An 18,994-nucleotide genomic window follows, 5' to 3' on the forward strand; every position below is an offset into this window, starting at 1 on the left:
CCTGTGTGATTGTTTGTTATTGTGCCACTTTACAGAGGAAGAAACTGAGGCCCAGGGTCACTTAGTAACAGTGAAGCTGGGATTCCTGACACATGTATACCTGACCCCAAAAGCTCTTCTTTTACCCCTCCTCCCAACCCCAGGCAAGCAAACCACCCTTCCTGCTCAGAGAACCAGGATGCTTCACTTAAGGCCAATGTTTTGGTACAGACTGTGAAGAAAAATGACAATTCCTTAGCGACTTTCTCCGATTGTAATTGTTTCACCACACATCATTTTCACAGAGATGATTTGTGCACAGCTATCCTGAGGAAAATTTAAATAACCCAGATTGATGCTTTTGGAAATGGTTTTCTACAACATACATTAACAATAAGTGAACCCATTAGTCCAAGAAGTCAAAGAAAACAATCTGGATTTGTTCTGTCTCCAATCAAAACAATATCCATCACACGTGGAAGGAGACGCGGCTGGAGCTGCGTTCTCCAGGCATCTGGCAGATCAGCTTCCCTCATGCCGGTGACGGAAACCAGACGTACAAATTAAAAATGTGCCTATCACTTCATTCCAAGACAACTCAAACAAAATAGCCTGCAAATCTTCCCACACAAACATTGCTTTGAGCAACTTGCATGAAGAAGTGAAGACAACCTTGAGATCCATTTATTTTCCAAATAATAAATAAGAGATTTGTTTCCAATTTTTTTTTCATGGGGGTGGGGGGTAGGCAAGAATTTAAAGGTAGAGCCTTTATAATACAGTGTCCCAGCAGATAATAACTGCCTTACAGACTCTAAAAGGATAGCCACCAATAAGAAAATTAAGAAATAAAAACTAAAAAATTTATGAGGGGAAGATTCATTTCCTCCCAGCCACAAGTTTAGGAGAGGCGAACACCGCATTAAACAGATTTTTGAAGGACAAAGGAGAGGGATGATGATGTACTTCTGAACTGAATCTCAGGATCCAATGGCACCACATCAGGTCTGCTAACCTGCTCTTTGGCCCCAACCCTTTCTTCACCCGTTCACATCATTTCATCTCATTTGCAAATGGCATTCACCAAGGGCAGCCATAGGAAGCATGCGATGCCCCAAATCCAACACCAAGTCTCATTTCATGGTTCTGGGGAACGACAGGGGCAGAACAATCCAGGCCCGTTCTCTGAATCCAACTCACTCACCACGCAGTCCACGCAATGGATCACAAGACAGCTTGTTCAAACATCCATTTCAGGTACCCAACGATCAATACGTTACGTTTTTTGTATTGTCAGTTTAAACCCTTTCAGGGTGATTTCCAATCTCGAAGGGGTTCTGAAGAGAAGGTGAACTCACTACATGCCAGCACTGTGCTAGGTGCTTTCACACGGTGACCATTTTATTAATGTCAAATTCTACCTGATTCTCCTGAAGCATGGGAGAGGGAGTTCAGGGAGGAAGAAACACTGACCCGGAGCCAGGTCCTGCGCCCTGCTACATTCACTTGGCTGGGCGCTCAAACTTTCTGAGTCTACTTCCTCCTCGACGAAACGCTGGAGGGAAACCCACCAGGCATCTCCTCAGAGGCTGTGTAAGGATTTGTTAAGATGATGGCTTTGCTAGGACTTTGTTGACTCCAGGGTTCAGTAAGAACGTCAAGAGTAAGTATTATGAGATCCAGGCCACACTGAGGCAGGACTCTGTAGATCGTTGAACAAGGCTCCATCTCTCAGCAATGACTGATGGCACAGTCTACAGTAGAAAGGAGAAAGGCCTCCAGGATGGTTCAGCAACAGCAATGGTGTCCAAAGAACCATCTTGAGTGACGTTGGAGGCACTAAGGTGGAGAGCAGAGGAGGAAACGCAGGCAGATGGCTACATCTTTACTGGTTGCTATTTATGCGGGAAGAGGGAGCCAGGAGAACGTGGGACTTCAGAGCTAGAGACCTGGATATGCGGACAGGACTTTGTGATTTATCAATGGTCTGGTTTTAGACAAATCATTTAACGGTTTCTTTTTTCCTTTCAACTTATTACATAAAAGTAGAGAGGCTAATATAACAAACTCCCATGTATCTACCCATCACCTAGCTTCAACAATGACCAACTCGTAGTTCAACTCGGTTCATCTGTCACCCAGCCTCCTTTCCTGGATTATGGGTGCACTAGTTATCTATTATTGTGTAACAAAATACCCCCAAATTTAGTGGCTGAAAACAAACATTTATTATCTCACACTTTCTCTGGGGCAGGAATTTGGAAGCAGCTGGGTGGCTCTGGCTTGGAGCCTCTCATGAAGCTGTAGTCAGGATGTGGGCAGGGGCTATAGTCATCTGATGGCTTGACTAGGAGGCCTTAAGGAGGGGATAACCAACTATGGTCCATAAGCCAAATATGGCCCACTGCTTGTTTTTGTAAATAAAGTTTTATTGAAACACAACCTCTCTCATTTACATACTCTCCATGGCTGCTTTTGCACTACAACAGCAGAAATGAGTCGTTTTGATAGAGACTGCAAGGCCCAAATTCCTCAAATATTTACTCTCTGATTCTTTACTGAAAACGTTTACCAATCCTTGGACTGGAAAATCCACTTCCAGGATGGTTCACGCACATGGCTGCTGGCAGTAGGTCCTGTTCCTGGTCACGTGGGCCTCTCCATTGGCTGCTTGAGTGTTGTTAGTTTGCAACCTCAGCAGTTCCCTGGTGAAATCTGAAACTACACCCCATACACAAAGGCAGACCATTCTAGGTGGGTGGGTGGCAGGGGGACTTACGTAAGAGGCTTGTCTGGGAGGCTACAAAGACAAGGAGCTCTTGTACTGGCCCACCAGGGCCTAAAAGTTTATATAGAGGCCTTAACAGGGTTCAGTCCTGTACACAGTCCAGATGGTCTCAACGCCACATTACTCTCTCAAGGCTGCGTCCTTGAAACAGCTTCCACTGTGGGAACAGTGGGCAGAACATCCGACGCAAGGACAGGGGCAGGAACGAGGAGCTTCTGTCACCCGGGCTCCGCTCAGAGGTCATGTTCTCTTGATGTCTCCTCCAGCACTGAGTGTCCTCACAACACGGCAGCAGTCTTCCCAAGAGCGAGTGTTGCCAGAGGGAGAAGAAGGCAGAAACCGTCATGTTTTTATGACCTAGCCTCAGAGGAGACATCAACGTTTGTCTGGTATTCTTGGGGAGACCAACCAAGACGGAAGGGGGGATGGTAATCCACAGGGTGTAAATACGAGGCAGGGACACTGGGGACCGTCTTGGAAAGAGACAATCACAGTTACCTACTCTTTCCTTAATCTATTAAATCAGGGTTTGGAACAGGATCAAGGGTTTTTTCACCTCTAACATTTAACAAATACACAATGCAGGGAATTTCTGATAGTTTATATTTTTCTGCTCTGATCACAGAATGTACTCAATTAATGTTTGTTGCTGAATTTTAATATCTATATTTTAATTTTGCTTTATGTATGAATTCAGTATGATTTACTATTTGTGTTCTTAGCGCCATTGTTAATGCAAAGTGATTATTTTCCTTTAATTAGGTAGTATTTCAAAAAGTTCTTAAACCCAAACATTTCTTGTTTTCTGAATTCTGTTCTTAAGAGACAGAGGCAAATCACTAAATGTCCTGCTCTTAGGGATTTACTTTAAAGTCTAAGTTTCTTGGTCTATCAATCACTATATTTTCTTCCCAATATCTTAAGTTTATATTTCTTGCATGACATAAAATTCAATCATATCTTTAGGATTATAAATCAATGGAAAATAATACTGTTCATTACATTAAGTAAAAGATTTTATATCTTAGCAGTTTACTAGTAATTTAAAAAAAAGTTAAAAATAAAGTCTGTGGTGTTTGGTACAGTAAGTACTCAATAATGATTTCCTGAATCCCAAATTTACACATAGAAGACAACTTCACAGTCAAAGGATTATAATTTCGTAATAGAAAAAAGCACAAAAGTATGGAGCTTTGACCTTGGTGATGTTCCTTTAATAACTGACTCATTCATTCAACAAATATAAATTCTCTGTCTGGAGTAATCCTGTCCCTAGAAAGCTTCTGGTCTGGCGGTCACAAACAAATATCTTTGACCTTGATGAAACCAACAGCATAGCCTTTTAATATCCTAGAACACTTGGTAAAAACAACAAGTAAATAGATGCATATATAACCTTCTAGGCATTTACCTGGAAAAGGAAGACCTACTCTCACACCTGTTGCCCCTCAAGCAATGGAATCATTACTCTCAAAACCATGGAATTATTCATCTAGAATAGAATCTGAGATTGGTACTGTTAGATTAAAACTTCTAATTATCTTCCAAAATATATCTATTTTTTTTAATATAATTTAAGCATTCTGAAATCTCTAGGATTTATTATAGGGTGGATTTTTCTTTACGAATACAGACCCTTGTTAATGACATACGGGAACATGGTCCAAAGCACAGCACGGCCAGCCTGGGCGTCCGCAGGGAATGGATCTGTGCTGCCAGGACCCTCTGCCAGCATGGTCCCTGGTCCAATCACACGGGGACTGGGTAAATGCTAAATTCCATGGCCTGTTTAGTCATTTCTACAAGTAAAAATAAATCTGGTTCTGATTTCGCCATGTTTCTTACATCTGGGAGAATAATTAAGATATATACATTTTCAATTTTTCTTAGAAAACCAGGGAAATATGTAGCAATTCATGTAGAAATTTACTAGTGAAGACAAAAATGATCAGAAGCTTTCTACAATGTTAGTGAAGCATCTTATTTTAATGTCTGTATGCCTCTGTGTACTTTAAAGAGTTTTTTCCTCATGCTGGGGGAAAATGTCTATCTATCAATGGTAAGGAAAGAATTATTCCAGGGTCTGAATTTGTGCAAATGAACTACTTTAGAATTTATCTGGCTTGATTTGGGATTGTTTTACAATCTTTGGGGAGTCACCCTGGTTACTAATGTCAACCACAGCCATTTTATTCTGGAAATAAAATGGGATGTGAGCTTTGCCAAGGCTGGCATGGGGTCCTCATGAAGTGCTCACACGCAATCTCTCGGAATACGTTCTCTTCCCTAGCGATCCCAGAGAGGCATATGACCTAACTGTTTCCATTTTTTGCCACAGTATCTATTTTAAGATTTCTCTTTTTTTGTCCAAGGACATCATTTCTCATTTACTTAATTTATTAGCTTCTCAACTAGGTATGCATCAACAAATTCAGTTTGATTAAGTAGAGATTTATTCAGATTCTACTGGGCATCAGGCCCTGTGCTGGGTGAGGGGACACAAGAGTAGGAATTTGATACCATTGTAATGATCTAGTTATTAATAATAGAAGAGGAGCAAAGAGAAGGCTAGACATTATAGGGATGTCATTTGGCAGCTTCACCAGGAAGCTGCAATTTCACTCTCCCCAGGGAACCACCAGCCCATTCTTCCTGAATCACTGGGGAAGGGGTCCAACAAAGGGGAGATAGATGCATGTGCCATGAAATTGGGGTGACTTGGGAAAGTGCCTGTCAGTCACACCTGGGAACAAGCGGGTGAGGACCAGAATGGGCATAGTCACTGAAAGCCCACAGAAATTTGGGAATACAGAATCCCCTGAGCAAAGGTATTTCTTGCTCTTGGCTCGTGGGGCTCTCTAGCTCCTGCTTCCTTGCATTCGCCTATGTTTTCTCCATGGCCACGTGGCCCTGTGGACCGCACACGCAAAGGACTGGGGATTGCAGTGAGGGACACAAGCTGGACTGGACTGTCCCAACATGAAACTCTGGACACCGACTCTGATTCTAGCCCTACTGAAGCCACAACTCTACTTCTTCCTTGGCGAGACAAGGGGAAATGGGACCTTGAAAACTCAGGGGTGTAACTGCACAGAAACAAAAATCACTTGTTCTCCCAAGCAAGTTTTAGAAAATTCTGTTTCTTGGAATGTTGCAAGAATTCCACCCCCATGAGCAACAGGGGGGATGGGGACTTTCCCCACCTGGCCACGTGCAGTGAGATGAATGCACAGGATGGGCAACAGGTCCCTGGGTCCCACAGGGAAGGGAAGGCTTCCCCTGGGGGGGGGGGGGGTCTGCGAGGCTGACGGCAGAGTCCCAAAGTAGCAGGGGTGCTTGGGAATCCATGAGCAGTGCAATCCTGCGGGACCCCACAGGAATAGAAAAATGTGACAGGAGAGGGGGCTGAAGAGGCGCCAGGAGCCATATTTGTTACAGCATGAATCGCCTTTGAAGAAAGTCAACATCTGTGAATTGTAGATAAATCATACCCCAAGACCTGTTCTGAGGAGCCATGGCTCACGCAGAAGGCTTAGGACAGCGCCTGGCTCACGTGACCACCCATGCCAGCTGCTACCACCCTGTCATTATTACTGCACAGCTGTGGTCATGTCAGAAAAACAGGTGGGGCTGCCACAAAGGTGGAATTGTGACTCATCCTCTTAGGGTGCCTTTTATCCCAGAATGCCTTCCTGGTCTGCCCAGTTGCGCAGGGCACCCGAGCATGAGGTCCTCCTCACCATCACCGCGGGCCCCACCCCCACCGCCCTGCTTCCCTCTGCCTTATTCACAGGGTCGCCCTCCAGCCTCACCCCACCTTACATGGTGGCACCATTTCCCTTGGATTTGTTTCAGGATTGGGGGGACTACGACAAAGACAGGTCAAGTCACTCGCCCTGAAGGTGAGACAAACCGTCTGACACAGGAAGAAGTCACAGGCCAGCTCAGAGGGCCACCCGAATTCCCGAAACACTAAACTTTGGTTTCTCTTTGCCTCGAGTTCCTAGGCTGGGCCCTGACAAATGGGCCCCGAGAAATGGACCCCTCGTCCCCAAGCACCAGGGCTCTGCACTCCCTGCCCCTGGCTTCCGTGGTGGCCAGTTCTTTAGCTGGTGCATTTCATTCTGAGGGTCGTGCTGACGGACCACATGTGATTGCATGTCCCATAGCATCAGTTCCCACTGAAAGTGCATATTTATCTACTACAACTGCACGGCGGGGACCAGGGGGAAGCCCAGAGGCTCTTGGGAACTGCTGGAAATGGTGTGAATGGACTTAGCCACAGAAAACAAAGGCATGAGGATGCAGGCTGGCCTGCGGCCTGCCCTGTCAAGGGTCCCACATCTGATCTGAGGCACTGAGGGCTATAATTAGCATTGTGGTATCTTCTTAAAGCCCTTATCTAGTTCTTTCAATGGATTTCCTAGGCTGTTATCTTTCTCAAAGGCTCGTTTGGACCCAGCTCTGCTTCTGTGGGTGTGGCTCCAGGAGGGCTGGCTGCCCAGGCCTGTTCCCAGGCAGGACGTTGTGTCCCTGTGCTCCAGGCCACCCACCCGGAGACTCCTCTCCGCTTTTAATTGGATCTGAAAATTACTGAGCGTTGACTAAATCAATCTGAAAAGAAATAAAAGGGCATCACTAGGATGATATTTACTGTCCAGAATTCTTTGTAAAGGTCTCACCAACGGAAGCCCGATCATTTGAAAATGCCCTTTGCAAAGCAGTTTTATTTCGCTCAGTCTACTCTCATCCGAGTGCATCTATCGCGCCTGTATCCAGACACGCTGCAGTTCCCGCCTGACACTGCAGAGGGCGCTTGCACTGCGCACTCGCCCGCCACCCGGCTGAGAGCTGGGACCTGCACAGCGCTCTCCAAGTGGGCTCGGGTCCTGCGCTAGAGCCACAGCAGTTCTGGGCGTGAATGTGTCGTCGGAGCCTTCCCACAGACCACGGAGTCCCACCTTTTTTAATGAGACAAAAACTGGCCTGCCAAGAGGCGGCCCGACTCGTTCACACGTGGCCCAGGACTCTTCTGGTCTGCGCTCACCTGAGCAGTCCGGGACCTATCTGTGCTGGGGGCTGGGCAAAAATTCTACATTCAAGGTGCATAGCCCCATTTAAGAACACTGATGACTTGCCCTGGCTGGTTGGCTCCGTGGTTAGAGAATCGCCTGCGTCCAGAGAAGGTTCCCACTAAGGGTGTGTACTTCGGTAGCAGTTTGTCCCCGGCCCTGGTTGGTCATGCGGGTGGCAGACACTCGATGTGTCCCTTTCACATCGATGTTTCTCTCTCTCTCCCTTCCTCTCTCTCCCTCCCACTCTACCTGAACAAAAAATGGAAAAATGTCCTCGGGTGAGGATAAATACAAAAAAAAAAAAAAAGAACACTGATGACTTACATTTCTCAATTGTGTTTTGTCCACAAAATGGGAACTGAATTGAAAAGTAGCAATTCAAATATAAATTAAATACAATATAATAACTAATCATATGTAATGATTTCTACTGACAAGCTTACTGTCAATTTCTGGTCACTTAATAGTAATTCTGGAGATAGGCTCGGTGTTAATGAGATATTGTAATTATGTTTTCAATAACTCCGTTTTCAATCTGGGGCCCACCAACTGACCAGAGGACAGGGCAGACGCCCTCTCTGCCTTGGATACACGGGAACAGCCCAGTGAGTCAAGGCTCTGCTTATTTACAAAGCAGATAGTTAAATGTCAGATTAAAGAAAAATAAGAAAAATCCTATAACCTAGAAATGTCAATAGTTCAGCAAGTAAACTGAAGACACGCCAGTTAATTTGTTTCTAAAAAGCACAAAGCAGGTGACTTCTCATAGCTAGGACTGGCTGGACTTTTTGGGACCTGGGGACTGTGGAAAGTGCTGACAACCTCCATCTCATACACTTGGGCCCACACAGCAGGACCGGCCACCACAAAGAGAGGGCACGACAGATCTCGGCCCAGGTTTACTCATTTCAACAAGACGCTGTGGAGGGAGGAACACTTCTCCCTGGTTTGCAGTCAAGATCCTGAGAAACCCTGACTCCTGCCCCCGTGATAGACGGAGACATCTGAGCCACACGCACTCTGATTTAAATCACCTTCAGCACCAGCGAGGGGCACCCTGACTGAAGCGTCTGATGAATGTGCTGAGTCAGAACCTTTCAGACAGCTCTGTCCCTCCTGAACCGTCACAGCAAAAGCAGCACCAAAACCACGTGTTTCTTAGAAGGTGATGCTAAATCAGAGAATCACATCTACATCCTCGGGGGAAAGAAGCCCAGAGGGGCTTAAAATCTTTTAGATTTTTTTTCTTCTTTTTAAATAACAGGAGACAGAATTTTGGTTAGTGTTTCACTCCTCAATGAGACGAGTGTGATTAAATCTTGTCTTTGAATTAGGGCTTTGCTTCGCGGTGAGACAGGGCATCTCTGAAGAGACGGACATCTGGGAGCAGATGCCTCGGGAGTCAGGTAGCCAAATTCATCATAAACACTAATGTCTGGGAGCCCCCCAAGCAAACGTGACAGCTCCACAGTACCCTCAGGTAGACACAGTTAGTGCCATGAGACATGTTAATAACGTCCAACATCGGCAAAGACCCTCTGCTTCAGACAAACACGACGGCGTGAAGTCCTGAGCGAGAGGACAGCTTCATGGACGCCAGCAGACCGGGCCTCGACCTGGAGTAAGGTGCACGTGCCAGCCAGCAGGGCGCCAGCCCCAGCCTCTGAAACCCACTAGGACTGCAGTCAGCGGACAAGGACGAGGCTTACAGCTGTACCTCGTCTGCTCACATGCCCTAACGCTTCTGGAGGCTGTGCATCTTCCCACACATTTCAAGTTGACCTCGAGGATTTTTATCAATAATTAAACAGTTGCAAAATGTATGTTCTACCATACTGTAAATAATGGCACTTAAAAATAAATGAGATCACTCTTTTAAAGATATCCAAGTCTAATAAGTGCCATACTAATGTGATATCCACCATCACACATGTTAAAAATACACGAATATGCTCTTAATAGTAACAACTTTATGTCTTTCTTTTTTTTTCTCTTTGACATCAGTTTCTTTCCACTTCTTCCAAAGAAATGTATCCTACCAATTTTTTTTTTTTTTTGCTTGGATGTATAATATGTTCATAAATGAAAATTTAAGAGTTTGAAAAATGTCCTGTACTATAAGTGTTTAAAATTTCCTTCTGCACTGACTGGTCATTATAATATTACTGCTGCATAATTGACTAAAATTATATAATGTAATACACATTTTGATAAACAATTATTGGACACAGGTTTCTGGATACCTTTTAGAGATGCATCTCTTAAGGAGGTGATTTGGTTTTAGTGGGCGGGAGATTGGGGTGCACTTGCCACCTGTTTTGAAAGGCTCTCTGTCACCTGGGAGGTTTTCGCTCGGGGAACAAGGCACATGGTCGGTTCGGGATGATGAGACACGCACCTCCTCCTGCAAGGCGGGAGGAGGACAACTGTGGAAGGACAGAAGGATGGACAGCGGGAGGAGTCAGGACGCGTGGGCATCCTCAGGTGATTATGTTTTCGGAAGGAGGACCCACGTAAGTGGAGGATCTGAATGTCGAGGCCCACGTGCTCCCCGCAAAGTCGAGGGAGCGCTGCTGTGTGGCGGGGCCGTGCTCTGCCCACCCCTCGGGGTTCATCCACTTCACCCCCGCCCATGTGGTCTCAGCCTCTCCTCTAGATGAGAGCTGAACGAATACTCCGAACACTGGACGGGCGCCCACCTGGCAGCCTGCAGCACTGTCCTCGCCTCCTCACTCCGGCTGCCCGGGTGCACCGAGCAGGCCGCGCCGGTGGGTCTGACAACGGCATCAGGGGAGGTGAGGAATGACCCGAACACTGGACGGGCGCCCACCTGACAGCCCGCAGCACTGTCCTCGCCTCCTCACTCCGGCTGCCCGGGTGCACCGAGCAGGCCGCGCCGGTGGGTCTGACAACGGCCTCGGGAGGTGAGGAATGACCCGAACACTGGACGGGCGCCCACCTGGCAGCCCGCAGCGCTGTCCTCGCCTCCTCACTCCGGCTGCCCGGGTGCACCGAGCGGCCGCGCCGGTGGGTCTGACAACGGCATCAGGGGAGGTGAGGAATGACCCGAACCGCCGCCGCGAGGGAGGACGGCTCGATTCCAGCCTCGTAGTTTTATTCTCTCTTTTATTTCTTTGGTCTCTAGTAAAATGTGGAAGTCCTGGGAAGAGGTTTCCACTTTTGTGGCGCTTTTTGCTGTTTCTGCCCACACTTTCTTGTTCTCTCTCTGCAGATATTCAGGATTCTGTGTACTCAAAGCCTTGCTGCAGGTTTCTGGAGAAGGCGGATTCAGAAACCGTGGGGGGCGCCCCGGGTGATTCTTGGAACTCGCTGCCTTTGATGAATGCCAGCTCTATTCTTTATTTAACATTGCTCGGATAGTTTTGCTTTGCTTAGTTTATTTAGTTCACTCAACTTACTTGCTGCTCATTATTAGGATTTGGGTTTTGTCACGCCATTGTAAACTGGAGTCTCTGTGTATTAACTAGCTCAGGTGGAGGCGGAGGGACATGCTGAGAGCGAGTCCTCGGAACCATGTCTCCTGGCCTGTGCCGGAGAAAAGACGTTTGTTTTCAGGACAGCTGCCCTTACCTGCTGCTTCAGCGCCTCCAAAGACTCAAATTCCAGCCTGGCCAGTTTCATCTGGATGTGCCGCGGCTTGTCAGGGATGGCGAAGGCAAGTATAAACTTTAAAGCCAGGAGCGCATGCTGAAAGCAAGAGAGAGTACGTGTTGACGTCCACATTCAACCGCATGGGCAAGGAAACAAATTAGTAGCTAAGCAATCCGCGATCCTTCTCATTAATCTTGGGCAGTTTCTAATTACTGGCTTGTAATACATCAAAGATCAACCAGGCCCATGAGTTATAGTTAATCTACCCCACTGTGGCCCATTCAATAATTACTGACTTTGCTTTATTCTTTTAAAATCAGTTACACCCTTAAATTGATACCTTAGGCCACCCTCACTGTTTTATAGAGAAAAACAAAGATTATTCTGGAAAGTCTTCCACTAAATGTTTTTTTCTCTGTGTGTCTTAATAACCAATGCATCTTAGCACACAACATTTGCAGCCACTTCATTCTTTACTCAGCGACATCCTCCCTGTGCTGGGCCTCAGGTCACCTTACATGAGACGTATATGTGTCAGAAACATCAGGTGCCCTGAATCCTCTGCATCCTCGATAGTGCCTTATATAGTTTCTTTCATAAAGTAATAACCGATAGATATTGATGAGGTGACTGACGGTGATATACCACTTATGCTTCTGACTCCAAAGACGACAGGGCAGGTACACAGGAATGGAGAGTGCATCCTTTATAATACAGAGTGTACCCCTTATAACATGGCCAGCGTACAACTTATCTATGTGATTTCCCTTCTGTCTCAGCATCACCAAGAGGCTATGACATAACAATATGAGGGTTGTAATCATGCTTCTGTCTCTGCAGAACAGAAATAAGCTAACAGATGGTTTCCATTGGTCAGCCTGTCCCTAGATGCCCAACCTGAACTCACTTTTGGGTCTCCAACTCCAGCGTCCTTTTGTGACCCAGGATCAACACCTACAGAAATCTGAACGATCAAGAAACAAAAGTTGCCTCTTTGATGATAGCATGAGTTATTAAATATTAAAAGCTATGAAATAATTTTAAAGGTAAGAAATAATTAAAAGGCACCAAGAAATATCGGCGAAGGAGATGAAACAGCCTCTAAGAAATGTTGCATTGAATTACTAACAACAAAAAGGACAGCTGAAAAAATTCAATGAATTTTTTACTGTGGTATTTTCGAAAGGAGGATGAAGGATAAATAACACGTGGATATCTCCTGGGGGCTGCATGCAGTAATGAAGGAAGTCAGCATGATACCAAAACAAGCAATAATTCAATCCAAAGACTTGAAAATTGGCAGAACCCAGGGCAGTCCCAGCATTGCCTGGTATCAGCAAGAGACCCGGAGGACCAGGGGTGGGCAGCACTCACAGCAATGTGGCTGCCATGACGGGAGAGGTCACTGGGAGACCCTGATTGGGGTCTATCACGGGAAAACAGTAGGTAACACAGCTCGGATCACATGGCATCGTACATTCTGATTCTGAACTAAATGAACTGAACGAACAGGAACCTAAATGTAGTCTACAAAGAATGAATGAATAATGCAGGAAAAGCTAGGCTGTGCCATTACTACATTCCACCAGAATACTGAGATACCATTTCACTTAACCGCTGCAGTGGAAATAAACAAGTTAGTGTATGAAAAGAAATCTTCCATATTTTCCAGAAACTGTGTGTCCTCAAGTTGCCAGAGCCCCACCATGACCCAGTCACGGGCCTTTTTCCATCTTTCCTCACAAATCTGTCCCCGTTTTCTCTTCCTTGGAGTTTTGGCGGAAATTCATGAGGAAAAAGACCCTGCTGAGGTCCTCCCTTGGATGGAAGGTGCTCGTACGTGTCAGCTCTTCACAGTGGTTTCTTTGGATGGTGGTGCTATGGGCGATCTCTTTATCTTTAGTCTTTAGTGGACATGTGTGACTTTTACATGGGAAAAAACATTTATGTGGAAAAGAACACAGGGATTTCTCATGCCACAAATGACTGACATGTGCCCTGTCCGGCTCTTAACCCACCCACCCAGTCACCAATGTCATGTGCCCGGTACGCAGACTAAAACCAGACAACCTGTGACTCGCAGAGTCTGGCGATCACTTTGTCTCATCCATAGAGAGCACGTACGAAGGGCCAGGCTGCTTAGATGTGGCCCCCTTCCCCACATCCTCACCTCCCTAATCTGCTGTCACAACAATGACCCGACCCTCCCCTGCCCCGCACACACAATTGGCTACACACACAGAAGTTCCACCAACCTTACAGGTTTATGAGGTTTAAACACACCTTTTTAAAAATGAAAACACCCCGGGGAGGGTTAAGGAGCACCCTGGTTCACAGATACCTGTCAATTAATGTATAAGCTGGTGGTAGTAACTGCTTCCTGCCCAGCCCTGCCCCAGCCCAACAACTTGGCGTACTTGGGAGGGGTGGCGAGGTACCAGGGCAGGTTTGGCAGCAGGGTACCCGCTCCGAGGAAGTGGGGTGAGGAGCAGAAAAGAGCCAACATTGTCTCAACGGTCAGGAAAGGATAATTTAGACACCCACCAAGTTTCAAAAGATTAATTCACAAAATCTTGTGTATATTTTGCATACAGCAAATCTGTTCTAAGGCTGGAAACTGCTTTATGCTAACTGAACTGAGATAAAAATTATAAAAAGCATTTTAGCTTGTTTTCATAAATAAAAGAAAACCTAAGATGAAATACGACTCTGTGCAGACTTGTAGAAAAACATACTGAAAATGTATAGTTGGGTGGGCTTCTCATCGTCTGTCTATGAAAAGAGAAGACAATTTCTGGGCCACGGTTGTGATTCTTCACTAACAATCTTCTTTTAAAGCGAAACTCAATTATACCCTAAACAAAGTAAAGGAGAACAGAAACACTGGGGAGGGGGAGATGGGCAGTATTTTAAAACTGATAATACAAAGGAGCTGGCTCTCCATAACAATACGCTTCGAGTAGTGATCACAGGGTGTCTGGTTTGGGCGGGAGGAAGAAAGGAGCAGAGGAGATGGCACTCGGAAGTGCCCGGCCCACTGCCAGCAGCGTGTCCCTCACCTGTGGTCACTGCAGGGCTGTCACCCTCTCGGGAGTCTCGTGCCAGGTGCACAGAGAGTGAGCACAACCATTTTATTTTACAAAGACTAGGAAACTCATGTGATCGACAGTAGCAGCTGTGTTTAGAGCAGTGTGTCCCCAACCTTCCCTTCTGAAATAGCAAATGCAAATACGAGCTGAATTCTTGAAATTCTGCAGAGCTGATTTGATTTCTGCAGTGTATGTCTGCCGTGGCACCTCTTCCCATTCAGAGCCAGCCACCACTGGGTAAAAGAAACGCCTTCAAAAAGTATCCTCTGCTGACTACCAGTCACATTACATGCCAAAGACCCATTAATAAGAAATGGTTAATGGAGCCAAGATTGGAAAAAATATATGGAATTAGTCTCTTAAAACTCAGAAGTTTTCATGTGAAGATGGTAGAATGCACATCTACTTCTCCCACCTCCCCAGGGTCCCCTGAAATGACAGAAGTATCTATTCTAAAAAAAACTGAGACCGCCCTGGCCAGTTTGGCTCAGCGGTTAGCGCGTCGGCCTATGGACCAATGAGTCTTGGGTTCGATTCCGGTCAAGTGCATGTACCTTGGTTGTGGTTCGTCCCCGGCCCTGGCTGGGGTCGTGCAGGAGGCAACCAGCCGATGAGTCTCTCTCACATAGATGTTTCTCTTTCTCCCTCTCTCTCTCCCCCTCCCTCCTACTCTATCTGATGATAAATGGAAAAATATCCTTGGGTGAGAATTTTACAAAAATGAGACTGGAAAACAAGAGAATTTGCCAGAACTTCTGGTGGAGCACAAAGTGCAGCTCAAGTTTCCCGAGATAAAGGAAGGACCTCCCAAAGGAGCCTCAGAGAGGGGCCAATGTCATGTTCAACCCCACAAAAGGAAAGGGTGGGCCAGGGCGTCAGCTCCAAAGTGCACGCACTACAGAACCGTCTTCAGGAAAGAGGGGCCACAGGGAGCCTTCCTCATGCTCCCCTGCCAGACAGTGACTGCAGGCTCGGCTCTCGCCCTAACGCCGACTTGTCCTTTACAGAGGAATGTGATCTTCTGGGAGAGCGCCCTGTGTGGGGTTGCTAGGCCCCAGAGAGAAGCTGAGCTAAGGTCACGGCAGACTCCCACTAAAGACGTGAAGGCCACCGTGATGTCAGCAGGATGGCAGAATGAGTCCCAACCCTTGTTCCCTCACAGAGGCATCAACTTAACAGCAGTATACACTCCAAAAGGCATCCATGAGGTCTCCAGACCAGTTAAGAAGTTGCAGTACCCCAGCACAAAGCCAAGAGCAACGTCACTGAAATGCGTAAGAAAAGCCACTGATTCTGCCTGTGACAGCCCTTCCTCCAAGCTGGCACAGCTCAGCACAACTGAGAGAAAACACCATATTCTTAGCTTCTCCCTAACGAGGGAAAGGGAAGAGCAGAACATGCATCTAATTTTCTAGTTTTTCAGGGAACTGCCCTAGGGACTGGTTGTATCTCACTAGACTCAGTGCTGGAGAGGACCTGGCATACTTTGGATGCTTGGAGGCTGCTAAGAAGAGGAGAGTTTGGTGGCTTGTTGAAGTACCAGAGAACCTGCAGTACTGCAGATAGACACCAGAGGGAGCAAAAGATCAAAAACTCCTAGTAAAGAAACCCGCACACCTCCCTAATTTGGAAATTACATGCACAAGCCCGAAGACACATCCCCAGAAAAGGTTTGAGGCATCACCAGATCTCTAGCTGGGCTGACTGACGGAGGTCTTCCCCTGTACACAGCTAGTCCATACAGATTAGGAGATCTGTCCATCTTATTTTCAAAGGCCCAAATCTCAGCAAAAATAACAAGGCAAAAACAAAACAAAACAACCTACTGGGAAACATGTACAAAGAAAAATAACAAATCTTGAACAATAATCCAAATCAAACAGAGATCTGTGAATTACCTGACAAATAATTCAAAACAATCATCATAAGGAAGCTCAACAAATTTAGAGAGAACACAGAAAACTAACTGAAATCAGGGAAATGATGCATGAAAAAATAAGAATAACAACAAAGACATAGAAACTATAAAAAAGAACCAAAATTTATAAAAAAGAAATTCTGGAGCTGAGGAATGAATGCTATCATTGAAATTGAATTCATCTAATGATGAACAACTCTGTAATTTCAAACAGTAAACTTGATCAAGCAGAAGAAAGAATCAGCAAATTTGAACACCGGTCATTTGAAATTACAGAGTAAGAGGAGCAAAAATATGAAAAAGGAATGAAGAAACACGAAGAATGATGCCTAAGAGACTTTAGGGCTACCAATAAACAGATCTATATATGCATAATGGGAGTCTCAAAAAGAAGAGACAGAGACACAGAGACACAGACAGAGACACAGACAGAGAAAGCAGCAGAGAGCTTATTTTAAGAAACAATGATCAAAACTTCCCAAATCTGAGGAAGGAAATAAACTTCCAAATTCAAGAAGTGCAAAAGACTCCAACTAAGATGAACCCAAAGAGGCCCACACCAAGACACATTGTAATCAAACTGTCAAAAGACAAAGACTTTTGAAAGCAGCAAGACATAAAGATTGCAAGGGAGCTCCCATAGGTTATCAGAGGATTTCTTAGCAGAAACAATACAGTCCAGAAGGGAGTGAGAGAATATATTCAAAGCGCCAAAAGAATAAACCTGCCAAGAAAGAATGCTATATCCAGCAAAATCATCCTTTAAGTAGAAATACTTTTCAAGATAAACAAAAGCTGAGACATTGCATCACCACTCGACCAACCTTACAATAAATGCTAATGGGAGTCCATCAAAGTGAAATGAAATGATGCTGGACAGCAACACAAAAGCACATGAAAATATAAAGCTCTCTGGTGAAGGTAAATGTATCAACATGCAGGACCCTGTAATACTATAATAATGGTGTCTGTATCACTTTTAATTCTAATGTAGAATTTGAGAAATATAAAAAATAACTATAAAACTGTGAATTGGGGGACATCTGTAATATGCTCAACAATAAAAATAATTTTTTAAAAAAACTATGTGAATAGATACAAAATATAAAGAGATATAATTTGTTACACCAATAACATAAGTAGGGGGAGGTAGAAAGGAGCAGACATGCTGTATGTGACTGAAATAGTTTCCAGTTCAAAACATGTGGTTATAACTATAAGATGTTTTATGTACTCCCCACAGTAACCACAAAAAAAATGCCTATAGAAGATACACAAAAGAAAAATGAGAAAGAAATCAAAGTAAGTCACTACAAAAAAATTAATGAGCCCTGGCCAGTTTGGCTCAGCGGTTAGAGTGTCGGCCTGCGGTCCCGAGAGACCTGGGTTCGGTTCCCACTAAGGGCACGTACTTCGGTTGCAGTTTGTCCCCGGCCCTGGTTGGTCGTGCGGGTGGCAGCCACTCGATGTGTCCCTTCACGTCGATGTTTCTCTCTCTCTCTCCCTCCCACTCTATCTGAACAAAAAATGGAAAAATATCCTCGGGTGAGGATAAAAAAAAAATCAATGAAACATAAAGGAAGGCATTAAGAGAGGAAAACAGGGACAAAATAACTATAGGAGATACAACAAACAGTAAAATATTACTTTCGTGACTATCAGTAATTAATTACAATGTAAACAGATTAAACACCCTAATCAAAAGACATAAAAAAACCCCAAGATTCAAATATATGCTGTCCACAAGAGACTCACTCTGAGTGCAGACACACGCTGGACTAAAGGGAAAGGGTGGAAACAAGACACTCCATGCAAATAGATGAGAAAGCGCCACAGAATTTGGCTTTGTCTCAATAACACAATGAATGGGTACCTTCTCTGGAATTTCAAAGGAGGTTTCTGGCACCGTGTCTTCAGATCCTAATACCTGGTGGGTCACTGACGGACCCTGGGAGACGCCACCGGGGCAGGGCAGCACCTGCACCACCACCTGGTGCACAGAGTGCACACAAGGACCACAGCGAGTCGCCCGCGTTGTGACCAGCCTGGACCACTGGGCCGTCTACACGGGCTACTTCATTTCCCAAGATCAGTCAGTGAATGAGAAGCTGGGCTGGAAAGGTTAATGGAGAGCTGAAATCTAAACAAAAGCATTGGGGAAATCTTAGGAGAGCCCATTAAAACAATGCGAGAAAGAAGAGCAACTGATCACCGTAAAAACACCAACATGTTTTACCTCCGCTTCCTCGATCTCCCCACTTCAAAGAACAGTGGTTAAAAATGCCAGCTAGACCAAAGGAACAGAGGGAAATAACTGAAAGGGTTGCAAGGAAACTGAACTGAACGCCTTCACCCCCTCCTCTTTTAAAACAATCTCAACTGTGGGGACTCGCTACTCGGTAGGGGCAGGACTGGGGATGGGCTGTCGCTGTCGCTGGCTCCCCAGGCCCCGGCAATCCCTGTCTCCAAGGAGCACGTCTCATCCGGCGTGGAGCGACTCCCGCGGGAAGCTCGCTTCCCATGCAGAGCCCAC

General features: G+C 45.6%; 1 protein-coding gene across 7 annotated transcripts in view; it reads right to left on the reverse strand.

Annotated features, from left to right (window-relative positions):
• ANO10 (anoctamin 10) overlaps positions 1 to 18,994 on the reverse strand; it is a 165,263-nt gene that overhangs the window by 20,298 nt on the left and 125,971 nt on the right. For 6 of the 7 annotated variants that reach the window (XM_036266159.1, XM_036266160.1, XM_036266156.1 and 3 more), the window contains exon 12: positions 11,434 to 11,550. In XM_036266159.1, the coding sequence (XP_036122052.1) occupies positions 11,434 to 11,550 (117 nt within the window). Of the gene's footprint in view, positions 1 to 1,012; positions 3,064 to 11,433; positions 11,551 to 18,994 lie in introns of those variants that run through there. The other variant, XM_036266154.1, reaches the window with a different exon arrangement.

The sequence above is a fragment of the Molossus molossus genome, unplaced genomic scaffold (assembly GCF_014108415.1).
Source record: "Molossus molossus isolate mMolMol1 unplaced genomic scaffold, mMolMol1.p scaffold_m16_p_18, whole genome shotgun sequence".
Lineage (NCBI taxonomy): Eukaryota > Metazoa > Chordata > Mammalia > Chiroptera > Molossidae > Molossus > Molossus molossus.